The 18,704-nt window shown below is 41.3% G+C and overlaps 1 protein-coding gene across 5 annotated transcripts in view; it reads left to right on the forward strand.

The window, feature by feature from the left end:
- Nucleotides 1–18,704, forward strand: part of MAP2K5 (mitogen-activated protein kinase kinase 5) — a 130,045-nt gene that overhangs the window by 36,686 nt on the left and 74,655 nt on the right. For all 5 annotated transcript variants that reach the window (XM_040569604.1, XM_040569601.1, XM_040569603.1 and 2 more), the window contains exons 9-12: nt 5,518–5,557; nt 11,351–11,419; nt 11,514–11,595; nt 15,469–15,530. In XM_040569604.1, coding sequence (XP_040425538.1) covers nt 5,518–5,557; nt 11,351–11,419; nt 11,514–11,595; nt 15,469–15,530 — 253 coding nt within the window. The remainder of the gene's footprint in view (nt 1–5,517; nt 5,558–11,350; nt 11,420–11,513; nt 11,596–15,468; nt 15,531–18,704) is intronic.

Below are 18,704 nucleotides of genomic sequence, written 5' to 3' on the forward strand. Positions count from 1 at the left end.
TTGAATCATTTGGTCTTGCCAAGGAATATCTTATTGATTAGAAATTGTTTCCATGGCTATTGGGGGGAAAAACAGAAAAATATATCCTGGTGGCCATAGTGAACAGATGGGAAGTAGGATTTTCTGTGTAGTAAGCTGTTGCTGGCTTCTTCAGTGCTTTTTTTGCATCAGTATTTGTAGCATGATATAATAATTGAATACTTTCTAGGAAGAGACTGCAATTTTTTGAGTTTCTAAATAATATTAAATTCAGCTTAAAAAGATTGCATATTAGGAAAAGCTGTTTGAGAAAGCTCAAGGATCTTTGCATAATCAGCCTGTGCTTCTGATGTGACCATTCTTAAGTTGCTCGTATGTGGGCGAATGCTTTACAATTAAAAATGAGAAAACAAATTGAAAATTGCTGTTTCTCTTGAGTGCCTGCATGTTGAAACCTGAAGTTAGTTCTTTGCCCTGAAAGAAATTATGCCACAATCACAGTGAGTAATGCAGCTCCCCATGGTGCTTTTAGGTAAAATTTCTCACAGGGAGAATATAAAATTGTTAGTCTTAGCAAGTTACAAGGGAGAATTTTTTTGTTTGACATCTAAGCTATTTGTAAAGAAGCTTGTGCATACTCTATTTGGTTGGTTTTGTTTGTTTTACTTTTGAAGTACGGTGTATAAAAGTGCTGCAGAAACTCACTATCCCTATTCAGTGTGTGAAATTTTAGCATTACAAATTAGGAGGGGCTGTGATTTATTTCGTAAAGAGGATCGAGCTCCAAAGCATCTTGCATTTCTTCTTTGGCTTTCTTTGCTGTATACCTGAGGAAGAACAAAGCAGGCAATGTGAAATTCGGCTGCCTTTTTTTTTCCTTTAAAACAGAAACCAGCTGCTTCTGATGCTTTCATTTTTTTAATTTGCTTTCCTATAGAAACGCTCCTCTTATAAGGAGGGAAGAGATGCTGAGGAGTTGGCAGTTCCCCCAAAGCCCTATTCTAGTTTTCCATGATATTGATTTTTATTTTCTGGAGCACAGGGGATGCACACACCGTACTGCACAGTCCATCAGAAGTTTTTCCAGTGTAGCTGGAGGGCTTTGTTCTAGCAGAGCACGCTCGCTCACACCTCCTTGCTTATTCCCCCAAATACCCCAGCTTTTGCCTTTGTGGCTCTCCCTGAGGGCAGCTCCTGATTTCCCGAGTAGGGGAGACAAAGTTATGCTAAAGGACTTGGTTGCGTGGGGCTTTGACTGCCTGGGGATGTGGTTAATAGTCAAGGTTAATAAAATATTTGATACAGCTTTGCCAGCCGTGCTCAGAAGCTGTTCACTGCACTGGATGGAGAGGGCTCAGAGCACAGAAATCTAAAGGGAGCGGGAAGGAAGAGACTTACATTTCCTCTCCCTGGTGGGAGCGTTTCCGAGCGCGTGCCTGTTGGAGCCCAGTGCTCCGACCATGCTGTCCCTGTTCCTGCAGCCGTTCGGTTTGGTTTTCTGAGGTGGTCTGAAAGCTGGGGCTTGCTTTCCTCCCTCCTCCCTGAAGATTTCTTCCTCCTTTTGTGAAGACTGTAGAAGATTTTGGAAAAAAATTCTTTGTCTGAGTTATTAAAACTTGGTCTTAATTAAATGACAGTCTCTTAACTGGGTCTCTGCACCAGCTGCTGCTAATATCAATACGGGGTGCACCTGCATTCCCTCCTCTCCTCCATGTTGTTCATCACGTCCCTCCTCAGCTGGCAACACTAAATCGGTTTGCTCAGTCAAGTGCAGTTTTTGTCCCATGTCTGCATCATCATCTGGTAAGACTGGTATCCCAAAATGGATTCCTGAACTCTGCTTTTTTTTTATATAGTAGGTTTAATAATTAGCCTTGAAATGCTGCAGGTTCAATAACTAATGACGGTGTTTTTAAGTTTTAAAAAAAAATCATTTGGGTGTAGGATGTTGGAGTTACAGGCTTTCTATGTGAAGAAATTGGGCACTGAATGAACTGCATGCTTACTGTTGCGTTTTCCTACTAGTTTACTAAGTAGTGCATCATTATTTTTTAATGTGTGCTTAAAGAGTATTTTTAGTACTGGTGGAGAAAGTTGTTTTTATGTTTTTTAGTCTCATAGCGTTTCTATTTTGCATTTAAAATAATAAAACATCAAATTTCTCCAGTTAACCTGAATGGGATCTGGATCAGGCTGTGGATAAGAATCTATTCTTATTTTGTTCCCATGTCTGTAAAGAGCTTCCTCTCCAGAGAGGAAGAAGAGCAATCCATGCTGTTGCATTTGTCACCTAAACTCACAATTTAAGTAAGAGATGGAAAGGTAAGGGAAATGCACATGGATTCGGCTTCCTGGAACTAGCAAATTGCAACAGCATTTCAATAGTAACTTTTTTTTTTTTTTTAATAGTTGACACTGGCATCAAGTGTTCAAACTGGCTTCTTAAACTTCTGACTGCAGAAGGTGGAAGTCTGATGCAGTGCTGCCTCTTCAATCGCTCCTCAACAATAGCTGCCTACTCTCAGTCCTCAGTTATGGCTTTTACAGTAGGTCAAAAGCAAGCCAACAAAAATAGCAGAAAGAAGATCTTGATCTTCCAGAGCTGGTTTCTTCAACACAGTGTTTGGCGAACATCTAAATAGCATTTCACTGAATATTTTGTGTTGTGCTACCTTTCCTGGAAAGGGTCCTAGTGGAGGTACGAGCACAGGTGTCACTTTGTCACCGTGTTAGCTCTTCCATGCAGAGCTGTGGGACAAGAAAATCTTCAGCAGGATACGAAAGGAACGAAAGCAGGATCAAGGTGGAACCATGGTGTTTCAGCTCTGCTGCATTAGAGGTTTCCAGGGAACCAGTTAAATTTATGTAAGGTCTCATGGTGCAGAAATTGCTATCGGTAACTCAGCTCGTGTTCAGCAGCAAGGCATGCTGCTGCTACCCCTGCCCTCTGGCAGCCATCAGTGGGACACGCGGGGCAGAACGTCACCCCAGAGCAAATGCCAACTGAAAAACAGGTCTGAGTGTGCACGTCTTAGCTGTGAAGGACAAGGTATTCAATGCATTTAATTTCAGCTCTTTGTTTTTGTTAATTTCTGTTCCTTATTTTTGTCTTTGAGTAGTAGCTATTTAGCAACTGTTCTCACTAGTCTTTAACATCCGCTTGTCTTGGCTATTAGGCACTGCTCAAATGCATTCCTAGCAAGAGGAGTTGTTGTAGCTGTTTATTAGGCAACATCATTTGCTTACCATCCTGGAAGATTTTAAGTGTGTTCACTGAGATGTACAGCTTTGCTGAGGAACCTTTGCATTTTGCTATTTTGCTTCATTAGAAATGATTCGGTTCTACAACAACAAGTTTATTCACTTACTTTTGGAGGTGACACTGGAGTCTGTAAGGGTTGACCCTTGAAATGAGATATTAATCTCCTCATAGGCATCCATAGACTTTCTGATGGGTGCAGTATGCACAAAAACTATGGTTTTCTTCATGCTGTGCCCATTATTCTGTGGGATTTTTTTTGTTTATCCTTCTGAAGCTACATAAGGGTGCTAAATCTTCAGGCTTTAGCTGTGCTGACTGTAACCAAAATGATCAATTCCAACTTACAGTTCTACATAATATCTAACAAAAGCGTTTTCCCTACACACTCATTGGAACAGGTAATTACTGCAGCAACTACAGACTAATTTGAAGTGTTAGCTGTTAATTAAAACACTACAGAGGTGTACGGTTGTCTTTTGGTGTAACCAAAGCTCCTATTCAGACTCCATTAATCACTTTGCAGTTATTGTGTTGGGGAAGGTCAGGACAACTGAGATGCCCGGAGTAAACAAATTCCTTTCCTCCCAGGTAGCTTGCCATTTGCAAAGCCAACGGACACGCTGTACCCATGGGCATGGTATCTCCTTTGTGATCCAATTCGCAGTGATAATTAAATGTTAAATTGGTACTGTCAGTGCTCTGTAAACCAAACCAGGTATCTGCCCTCTACTGGAAATTTAACCCAAACTTCCACGGATGAATTAGCGTGCATCATAATTAAATAATCAAGTCTTCCCTTTTAATTCACTTGGAAATGGGAGATCTCTCTTATGGAAAAAAAGATCAGCTTTCTTGACAAGCTAATTAAGTTGCCAAACTGTCCAGCGCAGTGCGTATTAAGCTAAGAGACATTAAGCATGCTATCTCAACCTGTTCATTTTCTTATCATTTCTGCTGATCTGAAGTCCGTACCGTTTTGCCACTGTTGGTTCATCCATACTTACAGCAGAGTTCATTTACTCCATCTGATTCATCGATTATGCGTTCAGCTACCGGCCCGTCAGAGCTTCACCCGATGGTTTTGTTCTGTGCACGTTACACTGACGTTAGATAACACTGATTTTGGTATGGCTTCTTTAAACCATGTTGGTTCCTAAAAGCTAGCGCCACCCAGTTACATAAATATTTATCCAGAAGTTCTTAAATTAAGGTGAAGTTTTTAGAAGCTTCCAAGCTGTTAGGGATTCTATAAGCACTCGGGATTATAAAGGAGATTAAACTGACTCGCTCTGTACCACGTATGATTTGGCATGTGGAAAAAACTATTAAGTTTTTTCTTCAGTAATAATTGCTAGAGGTATATAGTGGTAAAAGATTATAATTCTTTAAAGTTAGTGCCACATATATGACATTACTGTGCATACTGTCATAAATCAGTACGAGACAATAAAACTAGTGAAGAGGAAAACCTTTAATGGTTTTGTTTTTATGCAAAATTACATTGGATTTTTAGTAGACTTTTTTTCTTCTACCTTTATTTTCTTAGGAATCTATGTTTAGGAATGCACAAGTCACTGCTTAAAAAAGCAATTATAAATGTTTGTCTTCAGAAATTAAGACAAATAGCTTTTGACTTACTGCGGACATTTATTTTGAGTACATGTGAGCTTTAACACTGATGCATGCTAACCTTACATGCGCACACGTGCTAATCATAAATACGAACGTGGAAAGGTCATTTCACAAATATTTTCTGTGCGTCCTCAGGCTTCAATGAAGAAATCGGTCATCATCTGTGTTGCTTCACTTTAATTGGTATAGCTGTGTGTCTCATTGTCTTATCACTGAAAATACCCTTACAGTTAGCCAGCTTGTGCAACAAAAGCTGGGGTTTGTTAACATTCTGAGTAACGTGGTATATCACAACTTTTCATTGAAAGAAAATGTGGAAGTGGATAAATTCATACTTGCAAGTGTGCTATTATGCTGTGCCAGTCTTCAGTGTATAGATTTTATGTAAAACATGCAGATGTAAAAAAAAAAAAAAAAAAAAAAAAAAAAACCTGCTAAACAGCTCCATTGTGAGTATATTCTGCAGATCAATTGTTTTCATCAGTCTGTCTTTAGAAATGCTGTATAAAATTTGGTTTACAGTAAAATGTTAATACATTGTACACTAAGCCATTTTTCTGTGAAATTAGTGTATACATGTTGCACATATGTATAGAAGTAATTTTATGTCATCTCAAGTTATTTAATTTTTTCCCCTCATGCAGGGCATATCATGTCCCTAGTGGAAAAATACTAGCCGTAAAGGTAAGATATTACAGTAATTTTCTCTCTCTCATTTTCTCTCTTTCTCTTCGTTCTTTCTTGACGTGGGTTTCCTTCCCCTCCCTGCGATGGTTAGATCTCTGTTTATTGTGTTAAAGTCCACGTTGCTTATGCAGGAAAACTCCAGTACGTAAATCTGGTAAGCTCAAATGAGCGCAGAGTTCCCTGAAGCCAGGTTTCACCCTCCAGGAGCTGCAGGTTTGTTTGAACGCTGCGTGTGGGTACCACCACGTTTTCCTGGTGGTTGTGTGGACAGGTCCAAAGGCAGCTGTGGGTTGTGCCACTGGGACAAACCCCCTCTAGCAGCTGGTGGAGATCCTGTTTCACCTTCCCAAAGCCTGGCGTAACAGCAATGGGGATGGAAAGGTCACAGGGTGTCAGCCTCTGCAGCTCTCTGCTACTGCCACAGCGTCCCCAAGGGCATACTCTTGAGTGTTCTCTGCAACCTCTTATTTTAAATAAAGAGAATTTCCCTATTTTCTTTGGGATATATTTTCCTAGGAGATTCTGTGGTTTTAACAGGGTGGTTTATTTTAATGTTCTTCCTCCCTGCCCACCACTGCGTTTATACAACTGAATATACGTGTGTGGGTGGGTGGGTGGGTGTGTATCTTCCATTAGCATTTGTAGCAGTGAAGCTGTACAATGTAGTGTGGTTACGTGTATCAGATAAGTACCAGTCTTCTCTGAAGTTAAATTAAAGCTTTGGTAAACTAATAATGCACCTATGACTACAATATGCCAACTACTGTGTGATTTAGAATTACATTATTAATTCAGTTAAGCTATGAAATAAATTATTGATGTCTGTGTAGAACCGAAACTGTTTTTTTAACTTGATTTCATTCAAACTTGAAATAGTAGAGACTTTGGGAGAACAAATGAACTGTAGTATTCATATAATTCTATTTAATAGTTTGGAACCAAAAAGTTCTTTAAATCTTAAGAAATCTTAAAAAATGTATAACTTAAAGAATAATTAATTGGAGATCTGTAGAAGTGTTTTGTTTCATCTGTCTTTCTTCCCTTCTTTGAGTCACTGAAGTCTGGTATAACTGAGTTAAACAGAAGAGTGTGGGAGGTGGGAGAAGGGGGCAAGAGAAAGAGTTTGTAGGAGCTGGTTGCTGCAAGCAGAACTGGTATTAAATGATGTGGGATTATACCGAGACTACAGATGGAGCATTGTGTGATTTATTTTTAAAGTATTTACGTGTATGGGTACATGTATGCATGGGTAACTTTCAGATTTGAACTCACGTTGTCAGTAGTTCTTACTGTGTATAACTTACTGAAATGAGATTCTGCCCATGTTTTGGCTTTCCTCGAGGATCACGTAAATCCCTGCACTCCACTGGGAGAAAAGCTTTTGACTTTCTTATGAGTTGCGTAAAAGCAAATGCTTACGATCCCATAACTCATTCTCTACATGTCAAAAAAATGGAAATCAAAACTTAAATAACATCCAAATAACTTCTAATGGTATGGAATACAAATATCACTTGAAGTCTTCTCAGATGGTATCCATCGCTCCTAAATCTGTCAGGAGCGGTTAGGATAAGGCAGGAATTCTCCAAGATGCAATAGGCACAAAAGTACAGAAAATCTAATATGCAGAAACACCTTTTATTACAACTTTCAGTGGGGAACTAAGAAAGCTCTTCCCCTAGATGCTGGTGTTGCACAAGGATGCTGCTTTGCTCTGCTCTCCTTCTGCACCAGTTCCGCTCGGCGCTGGCCTTGCCCGCTGCCCCCAGACCCACGGTGTAGGGCTGGGGGTGCCCCCGGAGCTGGCTGGAGAGGAGCTGGAGCGAGCTAGAGCACAGTCACGCCCGCAGGAGGGGAAATGAGTTCAACCTTTGCAAGGTTAATTGAAATCACCTCCCTGTGGCAAAAAGCCTTCTTTCCCCTCGCAATTTCACCTTCTTGTTTCCCTTGGAGTCCAAGGGTTCGGTTAGTCCTCATGGATAATTAGCATCTTGAAGATTTGGGAAGCTGGGTTCTCTGGGTAGACACTACCCCTGGTGGTCCCGTCACTGTCAATTATATTTTCTTCAGTACACTTACAGAAGAAATACCGCACCAACACGTGTGCATTATCGTGGTTAAAATAACACGCAAGCTGCAGGTCAGGAAAAACGCTAGGATAGTGATCATGGTGGCTGGCTCCATTAATAAAATTACTTACTGCATCTACGGCTTGGTGTACCCAGCAATAAAAAGAGGACAGTCACACCTGCATCTTGACAAGATGATCACAAGGATCAGTTGCTTTGACAGAGGATTACCATGCTGCTAGCGACATCGTCGCAATGAAGGATCTGTGAATGCAGTGCTGTTGGTTTTGTTTGTTTGTTTCTTGATAACTGCATACAGATTTGATACGACAAGACAACACTCAGTAAACCTGTTGATTAAAATGCTCTCAGCTGGTAGTTAATCTTGCAAATATATTGAACAGGATAACAAACCAGTGCTGATATCCATATTATAGACCAAAGCTCTCTGTGTCATTACATATTTTATATAAACTTTACAGCTAGATAATGTGCAAAAGATTTAATAGATTTTCTAATGTAACCTTTTTTCTAATTGGAAGAAAAAATCCAAATGAAAAATGTGAGTGTACGCTGGCTGATTGCCATTCTTCAGCTGCTTTTGGTTTCTCCTGCTCTTAAGCTAGCATTTAAATGGACCATTTGATTAATCATTTGTATACCGACTATAATACTCCCAAATTTCCTTTGAGTTGTACATACTGTAAAAGACAATTATGTCGGCACAGATTAAATAAGTGAATTAAAACAGAATAGCAGCTTAATTTGACCTGTGATTTTGCTCTCGTTCCCTTCAGTGGAACGTATGCCACTCCAGCAAATAGATGAAGTCATCCATGACAGCTTGTGATGAATTGCCGTATTTATACTGTATATTTTAATAGCCTCACACTAATTTAAATTGAGCACAGAGTAAATTATAATTCAGTCACTTGACTGCTTGTATTTAACTTGACAACTCATCCTTATTTGTCCTGGAGGTGTAGTGGAGAGCGGAGGAAATATGTTCAGGTATTCCTCCTTTAAAAGTTAACCCTTTCACTCGAAATGTTGGGTACGCTGAGTTTATGCAGCCTCGGTGAGGAGTCCTGCTCCCACCCGCACTGACAGCGCCGTGCGAGCTCACAGCGAGTTATTTTATGCCTGATGAATTCAGTTTCACTGTTCTGCTCTCAGCAGTCCTGAGAAAACCACAAAGTGACTTTTGCTGCAAAGTTCTTTCCAAAGGTGCCGTTTCGGAAGGGTTTGTTTAACGCCACATCTCATTTGCTTACCCGTGTTACGAGTGTGGAAGTTGCAGCCAGATCCTAATTCACGGCTTCCTCCTCAGTAGCAGCAGGTTTAAGGAGTCTTTTTTCCCCTCACTTTAGCACTGATCCACCCCATGTCTACATATGCTTAGGAATTGTTTCCTGCATTCAGGTTTAATTTTCTAAATCTGCTTGGAAACCGTGCAAAAGGAGCATGGCAGCAGAGATTACGAGTGGAGATGAAGGCAGGGCTGCACGGACTCTTCCTCCTCCTGCACCTGTTTCAGCGCTGTAATTGGGTTCCTCCAGCGCTGACTTCAGATGGCTGCCTCCAGTTTGGGGGTCGCCCAAGCCAGGCATGTTCAAGTGGAATAAAACACTTCTGTGTAATAGTTATATGGAGAAAGGGAGATGGTGCCCTCACCCAGGTTACTTGGTGGTGCTGTCCTCTTGCCATGCTGGGGTGCTCCTGTGTGTGCTCTGCCCTACAGCAGCCAGATCACCGGCGGGTCGGGGAGCTCTGCTTTTCCCCGTTATCGACACCATTACAATGCAGGGTCTGCGTGTAATTACGGCTAATGCAAATCAGCCGGAGACCTTTCTTCCTGCCAGGTCTTGGTTGACTGGATGTCAGCGATGTATCTGACACTGATCATGCTAACTAGTCGTCGTGTGGGGCAGCGAAGCCTTCGCAGGGAAACCTCTCCCTGTGAATAGGATTTAGTGAGATAAAATGTAATTTTGTACCAGTGACGAGATTAAATTATTAATATTCAGTGGGTAAAACTGGTAGGATTCCAGCAAATTATTTGAAGTTTCTCATGCTGGAAAAATGTAAGCGAATATTGTTGGCAAATGATTATTGATCTAGACAAGTGTGTTAAACGTTTCTTGGCAGCCCTGTATTACACTTACAATTTAGTTTAGTGACAGCTTTTATAAATAACCCTAAAGCAAAGTCTTGATAGAAACAGGTTATCGTTTTTTTTTTTTCTGTTGGACGGATTTTGATACTGTAAAATGCATTTGGAGGTGCTCTCCCTGTATGTTGTTTTGTCAGCAGGATATGCGGCCTATAATGTCTGTTCTGTTAATTCTGCAAATCGACTGTATTATGTTTTCCTCTAGCTTAAAGTGTTTGACTGTGAAATACCATACGATAGAAGACCGAGCATGGCTAACTGCATTCAGAGCCCACTTTGGTTTATATAGTAGTATTTAAGAATGAAGTGTGCGAGTCTTCTGATAATCATGGCAAAGAAAGGTTTGTAAAAGTCACCTTTTCAGCACTGGCCTTCCTCGTAGCCACCAAGGGCAGACTTCTCTTCTCTGGCCACTTGCGAGTGCAGCGGTGGCACTGCAGAGAAGACGGAAGTTTTGTGGCCTTTTTTTAATAATTACTTTCATCTTAAAAATTCAGGTGTTAGCAGAAAGACTTTAGAAAGGTGATGAGGTCAGACAGTCGGGGTGCATGGGTTCATCTGTATTTTGCCACTTGGGTGCTGTGTGCTCGGGGGCAAGGTGCTCCCGGCAGAGCCCCAGCCCTTCCTCGGGGCGCCTGGCTCGTCCCTGCAGGCGCTGCAGCCGCCTTCCCGGCACCGCTCGCTGCTCCGGTCCTGCAGAGCAGCCTGGCTCGGGGCGGTGGAGAACCGGGACATGGATGAGGGAAGCAGATAGCCATGGGAGTCAGGGGCTGGGCTGCTGAGCGCTCAGTCAGGCTGTTTGTAGTCACTTTCCAGAATGCTTTAGTGATGCTTACCTAAGCATCGGTGCCATCTGCTGCCTTCTGCGTTTATTCTGTATATTTAAAAAATGTCCATGTTTCATAAAGGTATACAATGATAGGAATTTGTGTTAGAAAAGGGGGTAGATATTAAACTGAAATTGGAAAAGTGGTGCTAGGAGATGGCTCTTGACACTCCTTTGGGGCACCATTGAGCAATTCAGAGATACTTTCAATACCGCAGTACTTGTTTAGATCTTCAAGTTAAAATCAGCATGTTCATCGGGGTCACGGCACTCCAGAATTTTTCACGAGACATCTTTGTAGCAAGAGGAGTCCGTGTAGGGCAGATGAGGAGAGACATCCCCAGGCTGGGTGCTGATCTGTGCTCTGGGTGAATCGCAGCAGCTCCGAGCTTACAGACCCACAGACTGACCGTGCCTGCTCGTTGCATTACCTGTTGGGCTTGTGTTCGAGTTCTAGCTCGTCTGATGGTCAAATGAATAAACAGAAACCTTCCAACTTTTCATGGATAAAACTGGCTGCATAGCTTAATTTATTTGCAACTGACTTTCCAAAGTAAATACTTCTGTCCTTCCACTTCCTTTCTTCCCGTGGCTCTATTAAAATACTCCTTCCATTCATTTTCTCACATGAGGTTAATTAATACCAGGCCTTCTGTTTTGTTCTGAGTCATTCACTTACCTTTCATGTCAGAGCTGATCGCATGTCTGACGTTTGTTTTTAGGTCATACCCTTAGATATAACACTGGAGCTCCAGAAGCAGATTATGTCAGAGTTAGAAATTCTTTATAAGGTATGCATTTTTTCTCATTTTAATTATTCTTGATTACAGTCATCCGATAGTGTGTCTTTTTTAAACAGGCTTCTCTTTTCCTTTCTTTTTCCAGTGTGACTCATCATATATCATAGGATTTTATGGTGCATTTTTTGTCGAAAACAGAATTTCATTGTGTACAGAGTTCATGGATGGTGAGTTTTTTCCATCTTGTGTGCTTTTAATTGCTAAGCTTGTAAATGGGGAAAATCATATAAAGATGTGCTTTTCCAGTATGGAGCAGAATGCATTATTATGACTTTGAAATATAAAATAAAACATTGAGAACTTTGATTTAGTTTTTTTAAGAACAGGCTAGTATTGGGATTGGGTTATATTCTGCAGTATGCTGTATTTTCCTGAATGCAATTTCACTTACTTTTATTGAAAATGTAAATAGAACAGAAATAAATGCTAGCTTAATTTGTGGTTTGATATTTGAGTCTTCCATACAATCTGTCCTCACTGACGAAACAGCTGTTCCTCACTTTTAATGTTTTGCTAGCCAAAACAGATTTTCTTTTAAAGAAATCTATTAACCCAATGTCCTGTGTGTTTTCAGTGGAAATCGGTTCTTAATTGCAAGACAAGGAATTATTTTCCACCACAGCTGTTTAGCAGTGCTGCACTAAGTTTCTTTCTGAGTGTACTCTTATCTCTCCCAACGTGGATCTTCAGACCGACAGTATCCCCTTCCCCACAATTTGATGCTGCTGTCATTATGGAGATGTATTAGTACTTTGCTCTGAAATTTTGTGCTGTGTGACACTCTTGAACAAAAGGCAGGAAAAGTATACTGATTACAGCAATTTGTAATCATTGCTGCCCTCTGTGTATCAATTTTGAGAGTGTCTCATGACAGATACAGTCCCCCCGTGTCTCATGCACAAGAACCCTCTTTGCAGCGTTCAACTTTGAGCTTCATGTTGGTACAAGCATTTAGTATATTACTCTCTTCAGGGTTTTCCTGTGAGCCAGCATTTTCTGCCCTATCCACGTTTTTCACAAAGGTGAAATAAGCTGCATATAAAGAAGTGAGGATCTCGCAAATAATTTACTATAGAGGACAGGCTCTCTGGCAGGAAAAAAAATCCAAAGCCAAATGCATACCATTAAATTAAGCACTGTTGAGTAGCTTCTTTCTTTCTGATGGGGGACTACAGATAAAGCCCTTTAGGGTTGTATGGTGCATTTTGTTTTCTCTCTGTTAAAATGGTCTATTATTATTGTTATTTCTCTCTTTTTACACTTACTACCTCTGTTCCAATGATCATTGTGCCCCCTTTCCAAGCGTGAGGGGTTCTCTCAGATTTTCCATATTTGCAAAGCTTGATGAAAAAGTATTTTATTTATTCACCAAAGCCCACAAGTTAAATTCTTTGATGCTCTCATGCTGTGTGACCATTAGCCATTTCTCTGGTCTCTTCTTGCAATTGCACTCGGATTTGCAAGCCTGTGTTAAGCAGCAGTCCCATGCAGTAAGGAGGCAGCTGCTCATGCCAAAACATGCATCTGCCTGGAGTGTGTGTGCTCCTACTAATTCAGAGACTTTAAAAATGATGGACATAAATGCTTGCAGTCCCAAATTCTTGTTTGAAAATATTTAAGCCTGTAGGGTATGCATCCCTCATGATGTTGCACAACAATGGTGTTTACTGACCATGCACAAATTACTTGGAATTATGCTGGAGATGACCTCTGATCTGCCTCATGTCGTGCGCTCCTTCTGGCAGAAAACAACGGCAAGCATTTAAAGGAAGAACAAAATGCAAATAAAGGGACCTTGCCAATTTTTTTTTTCCAGGCCTTTGATTTGGATGGGGAAGGATGCAGGTGAAGATGATAAATATTTTCTAACCCTGCAGGTGAACAACCTTAACCTTGACAAATTTTTGGCCCTTTTTACTTTAACAGACCAGTTTGTAGTATTTTCAGAGTCCGGGTCATCTAGAAAAATCCCATGACTGTTTGCCCAGGTGTATCCTGTACCAGTGAGGTCTACTGATAATATCACAAAAAATGGGCATTTCCTTTGTGAATTACCTAGATACAGATGGATCTGCTTCTTTTGGGGTACTCATGCCTTAGGGGCACACACACACACAAAAAAAGGTGCCATGTTGTGCCGTGTTGGCTCTTTCCTGGCACCTGGAAGCAAGAAAAAGCCAGGCAACTCCAGTTCTGCAAATACCAAAGCGCAGAGGTTGAACTGACCTGGATTACCCTTCCACCTGCCAAGTGATCATACAGATCAGCAGAGATAGGAAATGAGGCTTTCTAATCTTTGCCCCGTTATGTCTATGATAGAGTTGGTGGTCTTGTAACTAAAGATGGTGAAATGCACCACTGTCTTTTACTTACGTTGTGGCCTCTTTTCCTTGAAGCTATTCAACACTCACTGAATTCCCCTTCAAAACAGTAAGAGGTGGAGGTTATTAGACTGTGCCTAGATGTCTGCATGTAGAGTTGGGAGCTAACCTTATATTATTTGGGTATGGAAGTTTTGTCCCCAATGTTTATTTGCTATATTTTCTCCCATAGAAAAATGGTAAACTTCCTCCAGCTGTTTGCAAAAAGATTTATTTTTTTTTGTTTTCCAAACTGCACTGCCTGTAGTGACATCTGTAACAGCAAGACTTAGCAGCTTGGTGTATGAGAGTAGGTCTTTTTGTCCAAAATTTAAGGATAAATTACAAGCATTAACAGGAACTACCTGACCTTATGATGGCCTTCTTCCTGTTATGTCTGTTAAATAGCAGTTACATTTACTTTTAGAACTGTGGTTCATTGCAATACACAGGAAACATAAGACAATATAAATTGAAAGATGAAACTTTAGTGAGCAACATTAGTGAAGACAAACACATGCTGTATTCTGACACGCAAAGACTCTAAAGACAATGGGGAAAAATCATTAGAATAAAAAGTATTGTATAATTAAGGCTGAAGTCCAGTGTAAGGACCTTGTGACTTCTTTGCATTGCAGCATTTCAGAACGAACGGGTTTTACTTTTAAAAACTGAACCATAAGCGAAGTACAAAGTGTAGTTTTCCTAATTGCTGAGTATTGGCCCAACTCTTTTCCCAGTGGTGTCATCAGTAAAATCCATAGGCTGCACTGCGAGCAGTCAGATCAGTGCTAAGCACTTCTGAGAACCTCTAGCCTGGAGTTGACTATACATTCTTACAGGCTGTATGTAATACGTTCTGCATGTAATTTGCTTGTCTTTTTTTTTTTGGCCATTCTACTTGGACTTTTCTAATTCTCAATTTTAAATCCACTTTCTTATCGAAGAATTTGTATTTCACCCAAGGGACATTTTTAACACTGGAGTGGTCATGAATCCCCTATGTGGAAGATAAGGTAAACAGCCTTTCCCAGTCTTTGGGGATGTCTGTATGATCGTGACTTAGGTTTCTTGCTTTCTCCATGAATATATGAGGCTGGCTGGACAGGGTTTTACCAGGTACCAAGTTCTGTCCCAAGCGGGAGTTTACTGGCAAAACTTACCTGCTTGCCCAGGAGCTCCTCATCTTTCAGACATCGGTGTGGGCACAAACTGCAAGGCTCAACCCAGCTTTCACTGCTTTTGTCATTGTGAAGAAGCTGACTTTAAGCAGTGCATCAGATACCACCTAACATTAGCACCAGGTTTTGGGGACGGGGTAGAATACTGTTGCTTTTTCTGATGGCTTTGTCAGTCTCCAAGGAGCTATGCCAAGCCCAATGGTTTTAAGTTCTCCAATTTCGATATTGTGTCCTGTGGCTGGGAAGTTTTCTAAAAAGACTTTTGGTGTTAATGCTACATGCACAAGTAAGTAACATGGGTGAAAAAAGAACTGAATGCTGTCTCATGCGTTTACTCAGTTTGGTAGATTTTTAAGGTCAGTTATTTCTGACATAGTTATTGTTATATCATTGATGGTGTTTTTTATTAATAACCAAGGCCTAGAAAACCCTAGTGACTTCAAATCTAGGGCAGTATTTCATTTTGTGTTACCTAAGCACATTTTGTTTGTCCCTGCAGGGGGATCTTTGGATGTTTATAGAAAAATTCCAGAGCATGTTCTAGGAAGAATAGCAGTAGCTGTAAGTATTTCTTTGTTTTTGTCTTTTAGTTTTTGATTGCGCATGTAACACATCCTTGCTTTGAGTTTGCACGTTCCCTCTTAGGACACTGAGTCATCTCCAGAATCCTTGTCCTGATTGTGTGTGTGTGTAAAAGGGAAGTAACCATCCTCTTCATCACTCCTCCCAACCATCCTGCGTCTTCACAAGGACACAGGTCTGTGAAGGCAGAGCAGTCTGCTGCCACCGGAGTTCAGGGTCATAACTGGCTCCATCTGTGCCTGCTTTACTGTTGGAAAGGTTTTGTCAGGCCAAACAGGGGTTAAGGATATCATCCTGTTCTGTGACCAACACACACATTGCCAGAGGCTCAGAAAATGTAAGAGGATGTGATAAATTGAATGGGATAAGAAAAATACATGATTTTGCTAGACAACTATGTGGCCACGTTTCTTCATATCAACCTTTTTAGGGTGGAGCAGCCCTCTTCATCTCCTTTATTTACCCTTCAAGTCCTTCTGTGATGTGTGGTTTCTTTAAAAATGGATTCAGCAGTGCTGTCCTAGCCCTCACGTTGATCCCTCATCTGCCACTTCTGCTGATCCTCGTGTGTTATTTCCATTCCAACTGTCCTCACTCTGCATAAAGTAATTTGATAAGATTTGCTTTTCAGGTTGAAAAATTAAGTCAGCTTCTGTTATCAGAATGCAATGGTAGAACACGCTTTCTGTCTTCCCCCTGTGGTAGGTGTACTCCTTAAGGCAAGTAAGCAGGCAGATGAAGTTTTTGTTTGCCACAAAAGCCTGACAAAGACTGCCTGGGGACTGGCCGCTCTCTCACCCCTGAACTGGAACCTTTCACACATGAACAGTGGTGGTTGGAGACCCAGTGCGCAGGGAGATGTCTGTGATCTAGGCTGAGCTGTTGGCCCCAGTTGTCTTGGTTTGGTAGCAAGGGGCTGACAGTGGGCTCCTTTGAGCACCTGGTATGCCATCGTTGTGCCTCAGCTGCATTCAGAGACTTTGTCTTGCTAGAAATTCAGTAGTGGTGACTGAAAACTCAGCTTATGGAACACTAACAACAGCAACAAACAAAAAAAAGTGGCATGTTTTGCCAAGACTGAACACCAGGTAATTGACCAGTGTCTTAGTGGTTGTCGCAGGGGAGAGATACTGCTAAACAATTGCTAAATATAAGGAATACTTTGATAACTTAAGCAGTTTAAAGCATAACAAAGTTATTCTATCATGTGCCATTTAATTAAGTGCTGGGTTTTCACATTCATTATACATCAAGCTGACAATTTAAATCCTTTAATCCAACACAGGCAGCTATTTAGTCTCTGTTCATTGTAATTCACAGCTCTACTTTCTCTTAATTTGTGTGGCCTGCCCAGGGTGATGAACATCCTTCTCTGATGCTGTTTCCTCTAAGTAGCTTCAAATCTGCTCATTATATAGCCTAGCAGTTTCTTATGGAATTTGAATGCTTTTCACCTTTAGTTCAGAGTAAAAACGTTTCATCTCTTCTTCCCTATGGAGCAATGAATGATAAGTTGCTCATATTCCTGATGCTAAGTAGCATGTGTATTGTGTAGTAATACTGGGATGGGCCTTCGAGCATTTATTCAGATGGTTCTCACTTCTCCTTTTCCTTATCTCACTTCATGTTGTGTAATTAATACATCCACACTAACTTACTTTATCATTTATTTAATTATTTTTGTCTCTCCTCTCTCACATCCTCCCAAGCCAGCCCAGCTCGGAACACCAAAGATGTTCTCTGCCAGTTTTTCACTTATCCATAACAGCAGTGCTTCGGCCCCATTTTTTATGTCTTGAACAAAAATATATATATTTGTTCACCTACAGGGTCATTGCCTTACAAATCTGTTAGTTAGTGAGCATGACTCCCTGACATGGATGGGGAATTGATACTTAGCTTTTTTTATTGTTGTCTTATCTGCTGTTTTAGCAGTCTGTACCATGCCCAGGGGGTCAGCAGAGAGGTGAACAAAGGAGCAGGTGCCTTCAGAGGAGGAACTCGCCCCTTCCTCCTGCTTCTCGGTAACAGAAGGGGTGCGCTGAGGCTGAACCAGCACTGGCAGCTTCCTTTGCGCTGGTGCTGAGTTTTTGCTCAATTGGCATGGTAGGCTTGTTGGAAGGAGGCACTGAAAGCTTTTGTTTTCTCTATAATTTGTCAGCAGCAGCGGGAATAGCTCCTGTAAGTTTTCACAAATGACTTCCCTGCGTCTTCATATCTGACGTTTCGGTAGAGCCCAGCAGCCCATTTTGTAGGTTGGGGCACCTTTTTGCCAAGTGTTGGGCATAGACACCATCATCTTCACTCCAAACAGCTTGTGAAGATTACCCAAAGCCTGTAGGACTTCTGATCATGTACCGACGGGCAGGAGAATGTCAAACAAAAGCTAGAGCTTACATGGATTCTGTGGGCAAAATCTGGAGCTTCCACGGTCTCTCTGTTTTTTCGGTCTGTGTATTTCCTTTTTACCTTCCTTGCACCGTGTACACAGAGTCATTTGTCTTTTATTCCCTGGAGACACGTACAATGCATTAGTCTACAGAAGCTGTTTAATAATATGTGTGACCTGCTCATCTGTTAATTAGAATATCTTTTCGTTATATTTGTAGAAGTTTTAAGTGAAACCATTGCCAGAGGAAGATGATGCGGAAACATTTAGCAGTGTCCCAGTATTCTCCTCTCTGACTTGATGATTTTCCTGCTTCCTTTCCTGTTACACAAATTTAATCTCCATGGAAAGCATTGGGCTGGCAGCCCTTAAAAGTGATTGTCCTGCTCAGAGCAATGAGCACAAACGTCGCAGGCAATCCCAGCTGGTCTAGAACAAGATCTGTGCCTGCTCAACGTGCGCAGCAAAGGGAGCGCGATGCCCCCGTGCTCCACTCGCTCAATTAAATACCGAGTTGCATTCAAGGTCATTTCCTTGCCCTTCTTGATCTCCACAGGCTGAATTACCTAAGAGACATCCCTTTCTTGACAACCCTGACTTTCCGTAGCCCAAAGAGTACTCAGTTACCCGTTTCTCACTCATTTCCTTGCAGCACTGCTGTAAATACTCAAGCAGGGCACTGCAGGTGCCTGGTAGTCTGCTAATTCTTGCTTTCCCATACGCTCCCCTCACCTCCTGACACTTGTGATTCGGCAGAAACCAGA

The sequence above is a fragment of the Cygnus olor genome, chromosome 11, assembly GCF_009769625.2.
Source record: "Cygnus olor isolate bCygOlo1 chromosome 11, bCygOlo1.pri.v2, whole genome shotgun sequence".
Taxonomy (NCBI): domain Eukaryota; kingdom Metazoa; phylum Chordata; class Aves; order Anseriformes; family Anatidae; genus Cygnus; species Cygnus olor.